Source organism: Vigna radiata, chromosome 1 (assembly GCF_000741045.1).
Source record: "Vigna radiata var. radiata cultivar VC1973A chromosome 1, Vradiata_ver6, whole genome shotgun sequence".
NCBI classification, from domain to species: domain Eukaryota; kingdom Viridiplantae; phylum Streptophyta; class Magnoliopsida; order Fabales; family Fabaceae; genus Vigna; species Vigna radiata.
Genome location: NC_028351.1, coordinates 36,458,842 through 36,476,268, shown reverse-complemented (window position 1 = coordinate 36,476,268; position 17,427 = coordinate 36,458,842). Strand labels below are relative to the sequence as shown.

Below are 17,427 nucleotides of genomic sequence, written 5' to 3'. Positions count from 1 at the left end.
TACACACATGATTTCAAACTGTTTTGCTTGTTGTTCTAAAGTTCTTTGCTTCTTTCGCGGTTGGTCAGGGCTCCAAGTATTTGAGATCAGGCATACCTCAAATATTTCAGAAAAGTATGTGGTTGATGTAGACAAAAGAGATTGTAGCTGCAGGAAGTGGCTTCTCACAGGGATAGCTTGCTGCCATGCACTCACAGCTATGAGGTTTTTAAACCTCACTCCAGAAGACTTCATACCAAATTGGTTTAGGACCACCACTTATGAAGAAACTTATAATCCAATAATCTTCCCTGTCAATGGACCTGACCTATGGCAAAGAACAGCCTATCCAGATATTTTGCCTCCTCCTAATAGGATCTTGCCAGGTAGACCAAGAAAAAAAAGAAGACTCGAAAGTTGGGAGCAAATGAGGGATGACACTCAACTTGGACAAGCTGGAATCCCAAAGAGATGTGGCATTTGTAGGCAATTAGGACATAGAAGAACTAATTGCCCTCAAGCAAGTCAACATCAACCCGATCAAGGAACTCAAGGAACTCAAGGAAGTGAACAAGACCAACAACCTGCACAAGATGCCACTCAAGGAACTCAACAAGAAGACCACCAACCTACCCCACCTGCCACTCAAGGAAGTCAAATTACTCATGATGACACTTCAAGACCAGTTTAGATATTGGTCACAAATCTATTGCATTTTGGATATGTATGACTCAAGGAATATGTATTTTGAATATTTACTTTATCGTTTAAGAACTTGAAACTGTCATTTATATGTATTTTCAATATGTACTTGGAAGTCTGTGATGTATTTACCAGCTACAAGTTTGTGATGTATTTTGGAAGANCAATATATGAAATTGCTATCTAATTGTGCTGTCAATTCACCTCTGCAATTCTGCTGCAGAATTTTATTTATGCTTTCCATTTCATCCATTTGACCTTGATTCTAAGCTTTGATGGTCTGAATGATGTTCTATATGACAGAATGGAGAGGTTATGTGTCAATTTTCATGTAACTATGATTCTAACATAATTTCTACTTTAATCAAGTCTTAATTGTTGTTTTGAAACTGCTATAACAGTCCAGTTCAGGTCACATGCATTTATATGCAATTTAGCATGTGAAACCATCTTATTTGATCATTTTTTGGAACTTCCAAGTTGATTTTTAGTTCCAGCAAATTCCAGTCTAGTTTAATCCTTTGTACTAGTTTATTGAAGTTGTCCTGTACTGCAGAATTGGGTACTGCAGAATTGACTAATGCAGAATTCCCTACTGCAGTTCCATTTGTTATTGCCACTGCAGTTCCATTTACNTTAACTTCCAATCTNTTTTTGCAAAGTGTCTATGAAGTTTCATATTTAACCAACAACAATCACCTATCACAACATCACTGAATACAATCTCATAATAACAACAAACACTATGTACCAATAACAACTTCTTCTTCATTAAATATAACTTTTTCATTACAATAATATTCTACATTAAAACAAAAGACATACAAACATGATGTTCATAAACCCCATGAAACATAAAAACCCCAAATACACCTTCTCCCTTTTCTGATAAACTAAAATTGATTTTTCTAAATTAAGAATCTTTCTCCTTTGCCATCCAATTGTGCTATCCCTTTCATCCATATTATCATCATTGCGCCATTTGAAGTAATCACAGCCTAGCACTTCTTGGTTTCGAGTACGCTGTTCCAAACATCCAACCAAAACGATGTCAGGATACACCAAAGTAATCCACCCTAAAATCAATAAAAACACAACCAAGGAATGTTACCTTGTAATTAGGGCAGCCCCAAAAATATCTGCCCTCATTCTTAGCAGTTTTTGCCACTCTTAATATGGCAACCTCTCCACAATAGCACATATGGCTGCCACCCATTCCTCTTGATGAACCACCACGCGAGGTCCCCCATGAGCAAGACGAACACTGATTCATTGACATTGGGTGGAGGAAGGATGCAATAATGCTTCGTCCAGACCTACAAAACAACCCTAATCCCAAATACCCAGCTTAGGGCACCCAAAATCAATCTTCGAAAACAAGCATTTTCAGAATGTGTTACAAAGAAGAGCTTATGGAAAATGAGAAATATCACCTCACCTGCTTCATATTACCTCCTCCACAATAGGTACTTCAGCTCATTGGAGATCACCTCAGCACACCTCCTCCACTTTAGATCCTTCACTTAAGGTCAGGTAAGTTGCTTACACCTTAATAGGTTAATATTGTTTTTTATTTTCCCATTTTACAAAATATTTTCATATATTTCATTGCTAAAAAAACTGTATTTGCCACGACACATAATTCAGTTGACAGATCACTGATCATATAACGCCGTAACATGGTACTTAACGAAAGGGACTTATTAAAAGCAAATTCAATAACTTGGGGACTAAATTAAATCACTTTTAAAACCGGGTACCAAACGAAAATTAACCTACCAACTTGGGTACTAAATAGGTATTTAAGCCTATTAAAAAATATGTATTTTTCAATACTACGATATATGGTTGATTAGTTATATTCAAAATTTAATATTGGTTCATTAGAACTATTTAAATTCATATCCGAAATTCAGTGTAATAAAAAAACATAACTTTCTGTATTGTACAAAATAAATTTTGCAACTGAATAATACAAACATTATTTTCCACTTCAGATAGAAGAATGCAGATAAATGAGAATTAATTAATTCTCACATGATTGAAAAAAATAAAATATTTTTAAAAGAAAATGTTCCTAATTGATCAGCTAATATAAAAAAATAGAATAATTTGAATTCTTTTGACTAATTAATTAAGTAATAATCTCATTAATATAAGATGTTTTAGAGAGAGTCCATCTATCCTGATCTCTAGTAAAAGTAAAAAAAATAGATCTATTAATAATTTTCTATGAATTAGATTAGTAGATTATCCAATTGGAAATGATAACAAAATATATAAATTATTAAAAGGAAATCTAACATATAATTATTTTCCTAAGTAATCTCAATTATCTATTTAAAAATTTAAAAATAAATAAGTCACACAATTTATTCTATCATTATTAATCTATGATACGTGTATTGGATATATAATACAATATGTGGGGTATTCATATTAAAAAGTTTACAATAATTCTTAAAAACTCAATAAATATATGATTATTATTATATGAAATCAAAATTAAAATATTATATATATTATATATTGAAGTTGTGAAATAAAAAATTATAAATTATTAATATCATAAAAATATTATTGCATAATCTAAATAATATCAGTAAAATATAAAAAAAAAATTATATCAAACACGAATACATGATTTAAATTAAAATATTTGTTCATCATAATTAATAACATTTTTATATTGCAAATAAATTTAAATATAAATGATTTCTAGCTGAAATTAAAAAGAAAATGCCTCGGAAAATTGTGTAAACAAGTAGTGTACAAGATAAGACACTGTTCGACTTTTACACTCCAATTACAACTAAACGTACGGATGTTGAGAGAAAATTCCCTACACATAGTTTCTTTTATGTTAAAAACTGCTTTCCAATCAAAATCAGCCACGTCAGCAATTGTATTGAAGTGGCTGCGATGTATCACCGACTAATCTCTGCTGTCACTTTCGCGACGCGTGTCTCAATACTGACCTGCCACTGCAGGTGAACAATAGCGCGTGACCGGTTTTACGGGTCACTCCAACTTTGTTATAAACTCTGCGATTTCAATTCATTACACTTCCGTTTGCTTTCTTTTTTTTTCAGCTCGCGGTTTTCACAGTGAGTAGTTCTAAACGATTCGTTTTGGCACTGAACTGTTTGAAAGCTTCATTCGGGGTTTTCAATTTTTCAGCTACTGATCGATCTTGAAGTTAATCCTTTATGTTTTGTATTTTAGATTCGTATAGAGAATTATAATTTATTTGCTTCTTTTAGTTTTTGTGGTGTTAGGTTTAAGGTTTCCGTTTTCTGTTGTTTGGGCGATGTTCCCGTATTTTGGTTACTTCGTTGTTTGTTGATGGTAGTGAACTATTGTGCATGCCAGCAATGGAGTTGGGGTACTAGTTTCATCTTTTCAGTTCCTTTGTTATGTTTTTGAATTTGATTTTGGGTTTTAGGGCTTTTGAATATGTGAATTTAGAGTTTCAGATTTTGTTTTCATCACTATGATATTGATCTTTACACGGATTTGGGTTCTGATTCACTTTAGATGGAAAAGTGAACAGTCATAGCTCTGATGCGAAAATAAAGCGAGCGGATTTAGACATCTAAATAGGTAGTCATTAGCATGCATATAAAGTGGTTTTATTACAGTCTCAACTATTACCTCATTTTTCTCTTTGAAGCGAATTCCTGTCTTGAGAGCAGGTAAAACAGTTGGAATTAGGATTTGATGCGTGAGATTGTTGCGTTGTGATTTTTATTGGAAAAGGGTGTTGGTCATTTCCGGGTTTATGCTTCTAAACCAGGGTTTTTTTCGCCCGCTTGTGTTTATTTTTGCTGAAGTTTTCCTTGTACTAACGAATATTTATATGCTTTTTTATTCTTTGTTGTTTTAGATTTAGATCAGAAGTTGTCCAGTGTTGAGAAAGAATAACCGTTTTGGGTGCATTTGGTTGGACGGGAGTTGGTGGGTTTGGTAAAAGGCTTTGAAATAGAGTGAAACTTGAAGATTTAAGAAGAGATAGGAGAAATACTACCAGTAGTTCACAAACAATCTGTGGTTACTTGAAGTTCATGAGCTTTTTGAGAATATTTAAAGTACGAGTTAAGCTTGGCTCTGGAGAGCTACATAGACAGCAGTCACCAAGGGGGTATGCCCCCCATGACACCTTCGCGGGTGACGGGAGGGTTAACCCAATCATCATCATCACATTCTGGAGTTTTCTTTCAAAGAGATGGACTTTCACAGAGTGTAGTTAACTCTCACTTAAGCTCATCTTTTGTTAATTCATCCAGCACGGTTTCGGGAGCCGGTCATTCAAACCTGGGTCTGGTTTCTGGGGATATGAATAATGCAGTTCTAAATAGTGTGGCAAACTCAGCACCAAGTGTTGGAGCTAGTTCTTTAGTCACAGATGCAAATTCTGCTCTCTCTGGTGGCCCCCATTTACAGCGAAGTGCCAGTGTTAACACGGACTCATACTTACGATTACCTGCCTCACCCATGTCATTTACGTCAAATAATATTAGTATTTCGGGCTCATCAGTGATTGATGGTTCCTCTGTAGTACAGCAGAGCTCTCATCAAGATCAGAATGTTCAACAATTGCAGCAGAATCAGCAGCAGCAGCTGCAGGGTGCTTCAAGTGCTACATCGTTGCCTGCGTCTCAAACTGGTCCGTCTACCCTTCATATGGGTGCACATGTCCCTGGATCTTTCATTCATGATCCAAATAATGTATCTCAGCTGTCCAAAAAACCTAGACTGGATATCAAACAGGAAGATATAATGCAGCAGCAGCAGGTTATACAACAGATTCTTCAGAGACAAGATTCCATGCAATTGCAGGGTCGTAATCCACAGTTACAGGCTTTACTTCAACAACAGCAGAGACTGAGACAACAACAACTCTTTCAGTCAATGCCACAGTTACAGCGAGTGCAGTTGCAACAACAACAGCAGCAACAACAACAACAAATGCAATTGAGGCAGCAGTTACAGCAACAAGTGATGCAGCCCTCTTCTGCTGTCAAGCGTCCATACGATAATAGTGTTAGTGGGGTTTGTGCTCGTCGATTGATGCAGTATCTCTATCATCAAAGGCAACGGCCGAATGTGAGTTCTGTTTATTTTCTTCCTGTGATGGCCTATCTTAGTGTCACATATATACTCACTATATCATCTGTTTATTCTTCAAGGTTATTCCTTTTGTTTCAGGAACTTATTATATCTGAACGCTTTGTTTAATTTTGAAGTTTATGTTTGTTACAACTCTGTTATTGAACTTTACCGTTTGCTTTAGGATAATAGTATTGCGTATTGGAGAAAATTTGTGGCTGAGTACTACTCCCATCGTGCAAAGAAACGGTGGTGCTTGTCGTTATATAACAATGTTGGGCATCATGCACTTGGTGTTTTCCCGCCAGCAGCAATGGTAAATTTTTTGCAGTTGTTATTTATTCTTAATTGTATTTCTTGCTAAATAAATAGGGTGATGTCTTAATATTTTCTGATAACCATTTATTCAATGTTCTCTAAAAAAGTTAATAGATTTTATTAACTTATCATGTAATTGTTGACAACTCTTAGAATGATGCTCAAGCAGAGTTATACTTTAAATAATTTCATTTGTTTTGCTTTCTATTTTTGTATATACCATTTTACCCTTTCTATCTGTTAGTGCTATTAAATCTTTGATAAGTACATGCATTGACATGGATTTTTCTTTGTTCAGGATGCGTGGCAGTGTGATATTTGTGGTTCTAAATCTGGAAGGGGATTTGGTAAGTATATGAAAAAGGAAGTATTGGAGTCCATATGATTTAAGATTTTTTTTTTTATTTCTTGTTCTCAAATTATTACAAATATGTCACTTTATTTCCTGTTTTCAAAGGTTTTTGTAAGAAACTATGAATTGGAGTTTGCTGTTTTCACCAATTCGTGAAAAAGGATATATTTGTAATGATAAATTATTCATCTGGTCTCTATAACCGCACAATCTGTACGATTTTGCCCCTTCATCTGATATTGGTCCCTACATATCTTCTAGGGTTGGAAAAGTACAATACTGTTTTCTTGAATTATAGGGACTAAAACGGATGAAAAAGAATGTGTAAGGACTAAAATGAGTTTAAAAAGTATTGTATAGTGATTAAATGAGTCATTCTTGGTGTAGGGACTAAATTGTAAAGATTGTGCTGTTATAGGGATCGAATTAGTAATTAAATCTACTTGTAAATATTTTTGAAAACGTGAAATTTAAACAATATGCTTTATCAAACCAAATCTAAGCGGTCCTTGTGTTGTTTTGTAGCATGTTTTTATGAGAATATAATTTCATTGTAAAATTTCGATTTGTACTTCATTTTGTTTAAATTTTGTGGCTTATAAATACCCACTGAAGTCAGTGCTTACCAGTGACCAGATATCACAATCTTAATTGTTACTTTGCTTTAACCTTGGAGTGTAACAAAACTAGCTGAACTAAATGCAACCAATAATGCAACATTGGTAGATACACAATTTGTGCATTGGATGTATATGTAGGCTAGATGGTTAGCATACTATTTATTTAATTTTCTTATAGAAATCTCATAATCTAATATTTACATTCTGGATTTTCTCAGAGGCGACTTATGAAGTATTACCTAGACTTAATGAAATCAAATTTGGCAGTGGAGTGATTGATGAACTTTTGTTTCTGGACTTGCCACGTGAAATAAGATTTCCTTCTGGTGCAATGATGTTAGAATATGCAAAAGCAGTCCAAGAGAGTGTATATGAGCAGCTTCGCGTTGTTCGTGAAGGCCAACTTCGCATCATATTCACTCAAGATTTGAAGGTTACAAAATTGTTTTTATAGTTTAATGTATTTTCTATTTGAAGCTTATTTATAATGACCTCCAGAAATTCTTGTTAATTTGCCCAGATATTATCTTGGGAGTTCTGTGCAAGGCGGCATGAAGAACTTATTCCTCGAAGGTTGGTTGCACCACAGGTATGATTCTGCTTTGTTTAGACTGCTTTTCACTTTTGGAGTCATTCTTTGTTTTGAATAGACGATGGTGCTATTTGGTTGAATATTTTGGTTAAGTAGATCTTCATTTCTTGCCTGGTTTTAATAGACAGTTGGGGGTGTTGAGACTACCTTTGAATGGATTACTTTGCATATTTCTGATATTTTTGTATAAAAAAAAGTCTGCATGTGCATACTTATTTTATAATTAACTCCTCACATCTTGAATTCTTCCATCATATTTCTCAAGACGTCATGCATATATGAAAATTGGTGAGTGGTGACAGTAGTAATATATGGAAATTAGGATAAGGAAATCGGTGGGCATTAATGAAGCTTTTATTGAAGGTGACAGGTTTAAAGTTCTAAGTGACGAGGAATAAGAGATGATCACCTGTCTTAAGGTTGGTCATATGGCATAATTGAGGTATTCATTTTGCTGCTAATTCATATGATTTACACTTTTTCAGGTCAACCAATTAGTTCAGGTAGCTCAAAAATGCCAGAGTACAATTGCTGAAAGTGGGGCTGATGGGGTTTCTCAGCAAGATTTGCAAACAAACAGCAACATGTAAGTTAATGCATTGTTGTTCCTTAATGTATGGTATATTTAGTAAATGCTTCTCAGTTGATATATTTTTCTTTACTGCGTAGCTTGTTTGATGTTTTATTCTTCTAATAGTGCATACTGTGATATGGCTAGAAAGCATACGGTGCAAACTATATTTCTTCATATTTACTGGATTCTCCGTATGTTTCCTTTTTCTTTCTTTGGGGCAGAGGGGTGGTGGTGCAAATGCCGTTAGTGATTAGGTGATACAGGCTTTTTTCGTGTTATTACTTTTAACTGAAAAATACAACTTCAATAAAAAAGGTTATTGAACATTTTTACTTTTTTAAATACAATATGGCAATCCAATTTGGAACGATGTGGAAAATGAGAGGAGAAAAACTCTTGCCGGAAGTCAATAGTCATAAAATAGGAAACCGAAAGATCTTAATTGTAGTACGAGATTTTCCAGTGGGCATATTTGGTGCATTCTGGTGCTCATGCTTTACAAAATTAACAATTTATATATGCACAGGGTTTGTTCAAGTCACAAGCATTCATATTTTTACAATAAGGCTATTCAAGATTAAGAGCATCTCATGGTATCTTAAATTAAATATAGATTAGAAATTGAGATTCTGATTTCTATTTGTCTAACTCTCCAGTTGGGCATTTTACAAGCCATGTTTGGTTAAAAAGTATCTGGTTAGAACAGTCTGTGACATGGATTAGTTCAATTAGTAAGAGAATTATATTAGTTGTTTTACATATATTATTGATTTGGTTTGTGGGTTGGGTTGAGTTGTGAGCCTAGTTCAAGTTAACAATTACAATGAGACTGGACTCAAGCTTAAAGTAATGTTTATTTTGCATCAGGGTATTGACAGCGGGACGCCAGCTTGCTAAAATTTTGGAGTTGCAATCACTTAATGACTTGGGTTTTTCTAAAAGATATGTGAGATGTTTGCAGGTATGCTATAAAATTGTATTTAAAATTTTTTATTAGTGTTGAGTACTATAATGAAAACTAGTCATCTCTTATGCTATGTATTTTCTGAATCCTAATTACCTGCTACAATGGTTGACAGATATCGGAGGTTGTCAACAGCATGAAAGACCTAATTGATATTTGTGAAGAGCACAAAATTGGGGCAATTGGTAATTTCCTTCTGGTTTTTATGATTATATTGCCCTAGAGTTTAGTTTTAAAATTCTTGTTGTATGAAGCTGATTCAATTTTGGGCTTTTGGAAATATATTTTTACTTTGTCGTTAGCCTTTGTAACATTGATCCAACATTTACGTGCAGAGAGTTTAAAAAATTATCCTCGACTAGCAACAGCCTCAAAGCTCCAGATGCAAAAGATGCAGGAAATGGAACAGATGGCAAGTGTTCATGGTCTGCCTACTGATAGAAACACACTTAATAAGCTGATGGCAATGAATCCTGGATTGAACAACCACATAAACAGCACTCATAATATGGTTAATCGTGGTGCTTTGAGTGGGTCAGCCCATTTAGTTCTTACCAACTACCAAAATCTTCTCATGAGGCAAAATTCAATGAATTCTAGCCCTGGCTCCAATCCTGGATCCTCATTCAATAATTCGAACCCAAGTCCCTCTTCTGCTTTGCAAGGAGCTGGTCCTTCTTTAATTACAGGCTCAATGCAAAACTCTGTAGGTGGTTTCCCAGGTCCCCATCTACCCCCACAGCAGCAGCAGCAGCAGCAACTCCTTCAACAGCGTACATTAAGTGGAAATGGTTTACTGCAACAAAGTCATTCACAGGGATCCCAAGGAAATCAAGCCCTACAGCAGCAGCAGATGATCCAGCAACTGGTGCAGGAAATGTCAAATAACAATGGAGGAATGCAATCACAGTCTCTTGGTGGACCCAATGCAAATGGGAATCTGGCAAAAAATGCACTGGGTTTTGGGGGCCATGCTCCATCCTTAAGTGGAGGTTCTGTCAATGTTCCAGGAAACAATGGACCCATTTCAAGGAATAATAGCTTCAAAACAGCTTCAAACAGTGATTCTTCTGCAGCTGGTGGCAACAATGGATTCAACCCAAGAACATCTGATATGCCACAAAGTCTACATTTGCAAGGTATGGTTCAGGATATTGGCCATGAGTTCGCGGATAGCTCCTTCTTTAACAGTGATCTTGATGATAACATGGGTTTTGGATGGAAGGCATGACTAACACAACTTGGGCATGTAATTGGCATATCTTGTTGAAGTGTTTATTTTATTATATTATCATTGTACAGGATACTTTCAATAGATGCTGTTTTTTTTCCTGGTTTTCAGTGTCATAATTTTATCGATGGAATTTGTTTGGACTTGGACTCGAGTAGGTGTTTAGGGATTTTATTTGAGAGTTTTTGTCCTGCAAGTGTAATTTATTGGACTATGACAGTAAGCATTTTATACGGCACTTACATTTCTTATCTAAAAAGCTTAATCAAATGCCACTGACAACACCACATTACCTATAATACAAAGCAAGATATCCTCCTAAGCGATTTAAATACTCGTTGCAAAACACAGGATAAAAAGTGAGATTAATGTGGAAAGGATACTAAGTGGTCTATTACTATAAATACTTATAATGTTTATGACAACTAATTTTAGTGAAATAAAAAGAGGGTGGAAAATAATACAATTTGAATTAAAAGGAAAAAAGTGAAAATTTTGTAGTAAATTTTAAAAACATTCATGACATTTTTTTATTAATGATAAAAAATGTTCAATTACCATAATCATTAATGAAATTCAAATAAAATTAATAGGATTAAAACTTGTATCAAGAACGTAATTATTTTTTTATTGGATTAAATATTAAATGTCTTGTACTAAACTAACTTTACCCCTAAAAATATTTTCAATCCAAAACTGGAATTTAAAGGTTAAATTTGAAGTTTTTTATTGGATTAAAAATTAAATATGTCCTGTACTAAACTAACTTTACCCCTAAAAATATTTTTAATCCAAAAGTGGAATTTGAAGATTAAATATGTAAAATACCCCTAAAAATATTTTCATGGAATTTGAAAATTGTGTGTTGGAGAGAGGTTAGTTTGATTTTTGTTAACCTTTGTTTGGTCTTTTTCTTTCTTCTCATTCTTACTTGGAAGCAAGAGATGTCTTTTTATGATCGATCACCCTTTTCTATTTGTTTAATCTTTTTTTTTCTTCATTTCTTTTTGCTTAGATGATAGGCATAATTTTTTTAGTAGGCATTCATGAAAGGTCTTAAGTAGGATATACTCTTTTCAACTTTTTCTTAGGCTTTATTAAATGGGTTTGTATTGTGTTATGTTACGAGTTTATGATATCTTAGATTCATTTTTGTTTTTCTCATACTCTTTCCATGAGAAGTTTGAACAACATCAAGTTGGGCCTAGCTCAATCAAGACCAGACCAAAGTAGGTTTAGTTGAGTTTGTCTAGACCTAGCTTGAGTCAAGTCAACTTGAAATTGGTCAAGTTGAGTAAGGTCGAAGAGTCGGCTTAAGCAAAGTTAGTTAAGACTCAATCATATCAAGTCACCCAACACCATTGGAGTTGAGTTAACCTAAGTTCAAGTCAAGCTGAGTCGAGATAAGATCATGTTCAATCAAGTAGCCCATGTTGAGTCAAGTTCAGTTAGATCCAACTCGAATTAGACATATATGAGATTAAGACAATTTGGGTTAAGTTGGGTTAAGTTGAATTATGCCTAAACATTAAATTAGGATTATGTGAAGTCAAATCAAATTGGGTGTTGCTCTCTCTACCATCCCAAGTGCTCCTCCTGCACCTTTCTACTATTTTCATTTATTTCAAAAATATCTACACTTTCTCACTATTTTCTTTTATTCCAAAAATACTTTACATCTCCCCACTATCCTCAACAATCTTTCTCTTTATCTCTCTGCATTAATGGAGCATTTACATGGCTTCGAGCATTTACATGGCTCATATTTGAACTTGTAATATATTCCCTTAGATAAGTTTTATTCAATTTTATTTTCGTTGTTCAATATATATTTTTTCTTCAAATTACTTAATAAATGGTAAAATTTTGTTCTAAATTTCTAGAAAAATGTTTATATGTATGTGTGTTTTCTTTTACATTAAATATCTATAATTTTTAACATTATATTATGTTTTAACTTACCGACATGTTTGACTCAAATAACTTGAATAAAGTATTTAATTTATTAGATAAACAATATAAAAATATTATTAAATACGTAAAATATATAAAAAAAAGGTTATTTGTAAAAGATTTGAAATTTATTTAGTTCTTTCGTCATTATAAAGTTAGTATATAATAATAATAATAATAATAATAATAATAATAATAATAGTAATATATTATTATTTACTATTAATATTATTATGTTTATTATTTTGTATTTGCATCTAACTTTTAAGTTTATAAAATGGAAGTGGTATAAGCTCTAATATTGAAGTTTCCTCAAAATTTTATATTTTGTAATATATCACAAATATAGTAAGGATTGGAGTAAAAAAAAAATAGTGGAGAGGTGTAAAATATTTTTAAAATAAATAAAAATAATAGAAAGGTGCAGGAGCACTTGGAGTGGTAGATAGAGCAACACCCAATCAAATTTACTCAAGTTTTGATTGAACCAAATCCACTCAAATCCAAATTAACCCAAATTATGAATTTCAAAATATAAATTTGAAAACATGAAAATTTTTAAATTCTTATATTTTAAACAAAAATTTAAAATTTTTAATTTTAAATAATCAAATTACTCCAATAAAATTTTAAATTTCAATTTCTTTAAAAATTCTTTATCCAAATAATATATTGTTATAAAACATTTTAAATTAAAAAAAAAATATAAATTCTCTATTAACATATCTTATCCAAACACAACGTAACTTTACATTATAAAACTTGTATAACCTTTTTAAAGTCAATTAGATATAGTCTCGGCAAATCTTAGTTTGTTATACATTTTAATGCAACTACTTTAGCTTATTTTTGAAAAAAAAAATAATCAGATGTTTTATGTGTTTTTGAAAAATAAGTGATTATTTTAAAAGCAACTCCATTCCAAATAATTTGTGTAAAGCCAACCTTAATATTTTTAAGGACAATTTGACCTAAACGTCTATTTTAAAGTTAATTTTGCTTAAATTCTTTTAAAAAGATAAGCGACTTACTTCTCAATAGAATGGTGCATTTAATCTAATATTATATTTAGTAAGCAAGTTTGAGCCTTTCAATTAACCAACAAATACATAATTACAAAACATAATTAAAGCATTTTTTATTTATAAATTGTGATAATTGTTATTATATATTAAAATAACTATTTTACTATTTAACTGATCACTTTTTTAAAATTTTAATTGTCTTTTCAAATTTGACCATTTTTTTTAATTTAACCATTTTCTAATTAAAAATTTACCTACAAAATAAATAAAATTTATTTATAATAAAATTATAAAAGTTATTTATACTTGATTTTTTAATTACAATAATAATAATAATTATAATTTTTTATATTATCATATAAAAAAAGAGAACATACATATTAGTTTATTTTTGCTAATAATAATAATAATTTAACTCTTTTGGAAGTAAGTTCAAAAACCAAACTCAATTTTATTTACAAATACACACAAGTAATAAATAAAGATATACACTTTCATAACTACCTTTTTACACATTTTCTTTTAATTTTACTCTTAAAATTGTGATAATTATTCTAACTTATTAAAATAAATAATAATAATATTAACTTTGTCTCCGATTCCAGTAGAGAATGACATGAATTTACCTCAAAATGCTAATACGCTCTGAAAAATGAAGTAAAACCAACAATTATACTTTTAACTTCAAAATTTATTGTACATAAACACATTTCATCATAGTCTCAACCTATAATTTTGCATTGCACATATCTTATTCTCTAAAATATAAGTTCACAGAAACCTAATCTGAAAACACCATATCAAAGGTACAAAGATTGTGTGCATTAGCATTCTTATCATCAACACAAATGTCTGTCTTTATCAGTTCAAGCAACACCAGACACATTCTTTACAGCATTATACATTTGATAACTAGCCAAGAAGGCAAGACTTATGTAACACAAAGAAAAAGATAAAGATGAAACTTTGCCTCTGCCCCTACAAATTATTTGTGCTCAACATATGCTATGCTATACAAATGCTTGGCCAAAAGTCTTTACATTGACAATTGAGGTTCTTCATTCCTTGCAATTTCCCATTAGTCATCAACTGCAACAGGACCAGAACCAAGTAGTGCACCCAAGAGAATTTGCTCCCAACGTCTCACACCCCTCTGCACTAGGCTCGAGGTTATTATGCGCAGGCGCGATGAACTGCTCGAGTCCGGCGAAGATGTTGAAGAAGACATGTGAGGATCTGCCGGAGGAGGATGGTACTTCAAGGTACACTTCCCTGATGGATGATGAACTTTAACATCAAATGCTGGTGAAAGTGGCCGTCCCATGACTTGAACATGGGAGATGCTGCAGCATAGTAATCCAAGACAGATAAACAAACAAATGCCAATTCATTCTTAAAATATAAGAACATTTGATATATTTCTCCTGTAGAAGTGTTTATGGGGAATTTTATCCAACCATGTTCTTAGTTGGAAAAGAAACACTAAATAAAATGTAGGCAATGAACTAACAAAAAGAACTCAAGGAAATAAATTAAGGTTCTTCATGCCACTATGAGAACATGCTGAATGATTCAGCATCCCGTGTACCTAGAATAGAAGTATGGCATTTTAATGAAATGTCATCTTTTATTACATTACTTTTCATCTATACTCTGAAATTACAACAAAAGCCCATGTCATGATGACCATTGAGTGGCATTGGTGTCAGATAATGAAAGAAGCAGTGTGTAATTGAAGAGTGGATAGTTAGAAGACAAAGATTAAATTCTTTAGGTTATCTCAATTTAGTATGTGTACATGAGATAAAAGAGAAGGCTTGAGAAACAAACCATATGTAGAATAATTCATCCATCTCTTGTTTTTGAACTCTACCCAATAGCTCAACTAGCAGAATGCCTCCAATGCACAGAAAAGGTTCAGGGAGCTTGAATTTTTGCAAGCTGTTTTCCTGTAAAGTCGGTATGTTACTAACCCATTTCAGGTGTCAAACACGAGCATAGAATACTGTTTTGTAAAAAACAATGCAGTTTCAATCTAAAATGATTAAATGCTAAATTCACACTTGCTATATTCAGCCGGTAAAACATGTACACTAAGTGAATGATTCCCAGAAAAGATCAGTAGACGAATATCAACTCCTCTTCGTTGAGTAAATTGAATGGATAAAAGAATATTCAAGAAATGCATTTTAAAATGCAACTCACTTGACACATTGGAAATTCAGGTGAAGTATACGTCCATATGAATTGATTATCGCCCAAGACTTCATTAGCAGTTATATTATCTACAGCACTCTCCGATTCAATTGGGTATCTTGGATATCCCATTCTGAATCGGACAGCCTTAGCAGAATATATAGGCAAGCCATGCTGAAAAAATGCTGACAAGTAAACATAGATTATTTGTCAGATGATCAAGCAAAAGTTCATGATCCTCAACATACCCAATTCACAAAACAAAGGAGTTTAATTTAGCTATTAACCTTGGAACGGTTGGACATGAATCTCTGTAACAAGACACATTTCTGAAACAAGCTTGTAAACTAAAGTCTCAGGAACAGAAGGATCGTTTTCCCCTTTGCTTGACCAGTATGATGCTGTATATTCAGTTCTATCACCAGGCTCCAACGTATGTAGAATGCTTTCTTCAGGATAGTTATCAGTGCTAGATGCACTAATAGCTTTAGAGATACAACTTTTTCTCACAGGATGAAGACCAGAGGACAAGAATGCATAGACTTTATGATTTCTCTTTAGATACTCCCAATTTACACAACTTCCAGGAGGGTTGCCCAGTGGTTCAATAATGTTCTCAAGCTCAATCATATGAGTAAGACCACATATTTCAGGAAACATTGCCAAGCAAAGTTGCTTGCAAAGGCCATGTTCAATAACTGCAGAATATCAAGAGAGCATTTCAATACCTGGAGTACAAAAAATATGCACTTTTTGGAGAAAAAAGTTCAAAGCACTATAAAATAAAATCCCACTACAAGGAAATAAACTAAGAAGGATTACCAAATCGGTGCCAAGAACTAGAAACAGCAGAAACCCTAATAAGATCACAAGGGGCGTCCAAATGGGTCAGAATCTTGACTGACATGTCAGGTCCAAGCAATTGAATGAAATCCATTTTGTTTTTCTCCTCAGTCATTTCCAAAAACCAAAGCCTGATAGCAGACAGAACAGCTATGATCAATAATCAACACAGCACTCATCATAAACCGTAAAATTGGTTATCTGAAAAAGAAAATCTTCAAGCAAGCAGCAGTACGACTAATTCTGGAAGAATGCAAGGAAGAAAATCCACAAACAAGTTGAAAAGGAAAGGCGGTTACTTTTCTCAAGCAATTAAATTGATGAGCAAATAAAGCTACACCCAAATAACGAAACATTGAAAACATGAAACATGGTAACCTTTTTCTCTGCAAAGAGAGTGTGGATCTGAAGATATGAAAGGGACCCTTTTGATTGTGGATTGAAGAATAAAGATTAGACAGAAGCAGGAGAATGGCAATTCGTTTGGAACAGCCGTTTGTAAGGAAAATAGTGTTTCTAGTTGCACTTGCAGACGAGAATAAGTCAACACTTTCTCTAGATTTTTATAAGAACTTCTCCAGAACAAACATAATCGCTAGAAACTTAGATAAAAGATGGATAAGACAGAAACAGAATCAGGATAGAAAAAAATCTATTATAATTATTTTTTATTTTTGTATGATTATTTCCAACAAAATAAGACATACATAAAATAATAAGACAAAACTTATGTAATGTTTTTTATCATTGAAATTATTGCCTTTTGTTATTAAATATGATATAAAATCCTAAAATCACGTGTTTATTTACTATTTAAAATATTATCAATGTTAACTTGCATAAAGAATTAAATAGAGGATTTATTTTATTTTATTATATAATAAACCTTCAATTATCTTAATGTTTTATTATTTATTTATTTTCTTTATGAATAACAAGTTCAAAAATCCCTTCGTTTACTAAAATTTA

At 32.7% G+C, this 17,427-nt stretch overlaps 3 protein-coding genes across 4 annotated transcripts in view; 2 read left to right on the top strand and 1 right to left on the bottom strand.

Moving 5' to 3' along the window:
* Nucleotides 1-670, top strand: part of LOC106762889 — a 3,094-nt gene extending 2,424 nt beyond the window's left edge. Inside the window, exon 2 of the mRNA XM_014647003.2 lies at nucleotides 69-670. Coding sequence (XP_014502489.2) covers nucleotides 69-670 — 602 coding nt within the window. The remainder of the gene's footprint in view (nucleotides 1-68) is intronic.
* Nucleotides 671-3,727: 3,057 nt separating this feature from the next.
* On the top strand, nucleotides 3,728-10,692 carry LOC106771062 (probable transcriptional regulator SLK2). Of its 2 annotated transcripts, none has more exons than XM_014656959.2 (10): nucleotides 3,728-3,788; nucleotides 4,568-5,787; nucleotides 5,975-6,106; nucleotides 6,407-6,455; nucleotides 7,299-7,513; nucleotides 7,601-7,669; nucleotides 8,158-8,258; nucleotides 9,114-9,207; nucleotides 9,326-9,395; nucleotides 9,546-10,692. In XM_014656959.2, the coding sequence occupies exons 2-10, from the start codon at nucleotides 4,825-4,827 to the stop codon at nucleotides 10,439-10,441; spliced, it is 2,589 nt and encodes an 862-aa protein (XP_014512445.1). In that variant the 5' UTR covers nucleotides 3,728-3,788; nucleotides 4,568-4,824; the 3' UTR covers nucleotides 10,442-10,692. The 2 variants fall into 2 exon arrangements, with proteins under 2 accessions (XP_014512445.1, XP_014512453.1); XM_014656967.2 differs by lacking the exon at nucleotides 3,728-3,788 and adding an exon at nucleotides 3,863-3,879.
* A 3,527-nt stretch (nucleotides 10,693-14,219) lies between these two features.
* On the bottom strand, nucleotides 14,220-17,059 carry LOC106773228 (F-box protein At4g00755). Its single transcript, XM_014659940.2, has 6 exons — nucleotides 16,837-17,059; nucleotides 16,438-16,589; nucleotides 15,903-16,313; nucleotides 15,625-15,800; nucleotides 15,250-15,368; nucleotides 14,220-14,762 (listed from the first exon to the last, which is right to left on the bottom strand). The coding sequence occupies exons 2-6, from the start codon at nucleotides 16,571-16,573 to the stop codon at nucleotides 14,498-14,500; spliced, it is 1,107 nt and encodes a 368-aa protein (XP_014515426.1). The 5' UTR covers nucleotides 16,574-16,589; nucleotides 16,837-17,059; the 3' UTR covers nucleotides 14,220-14,497.
* Nucleotides 17,060-17,427: the final 368 nt, after the last annotated feature.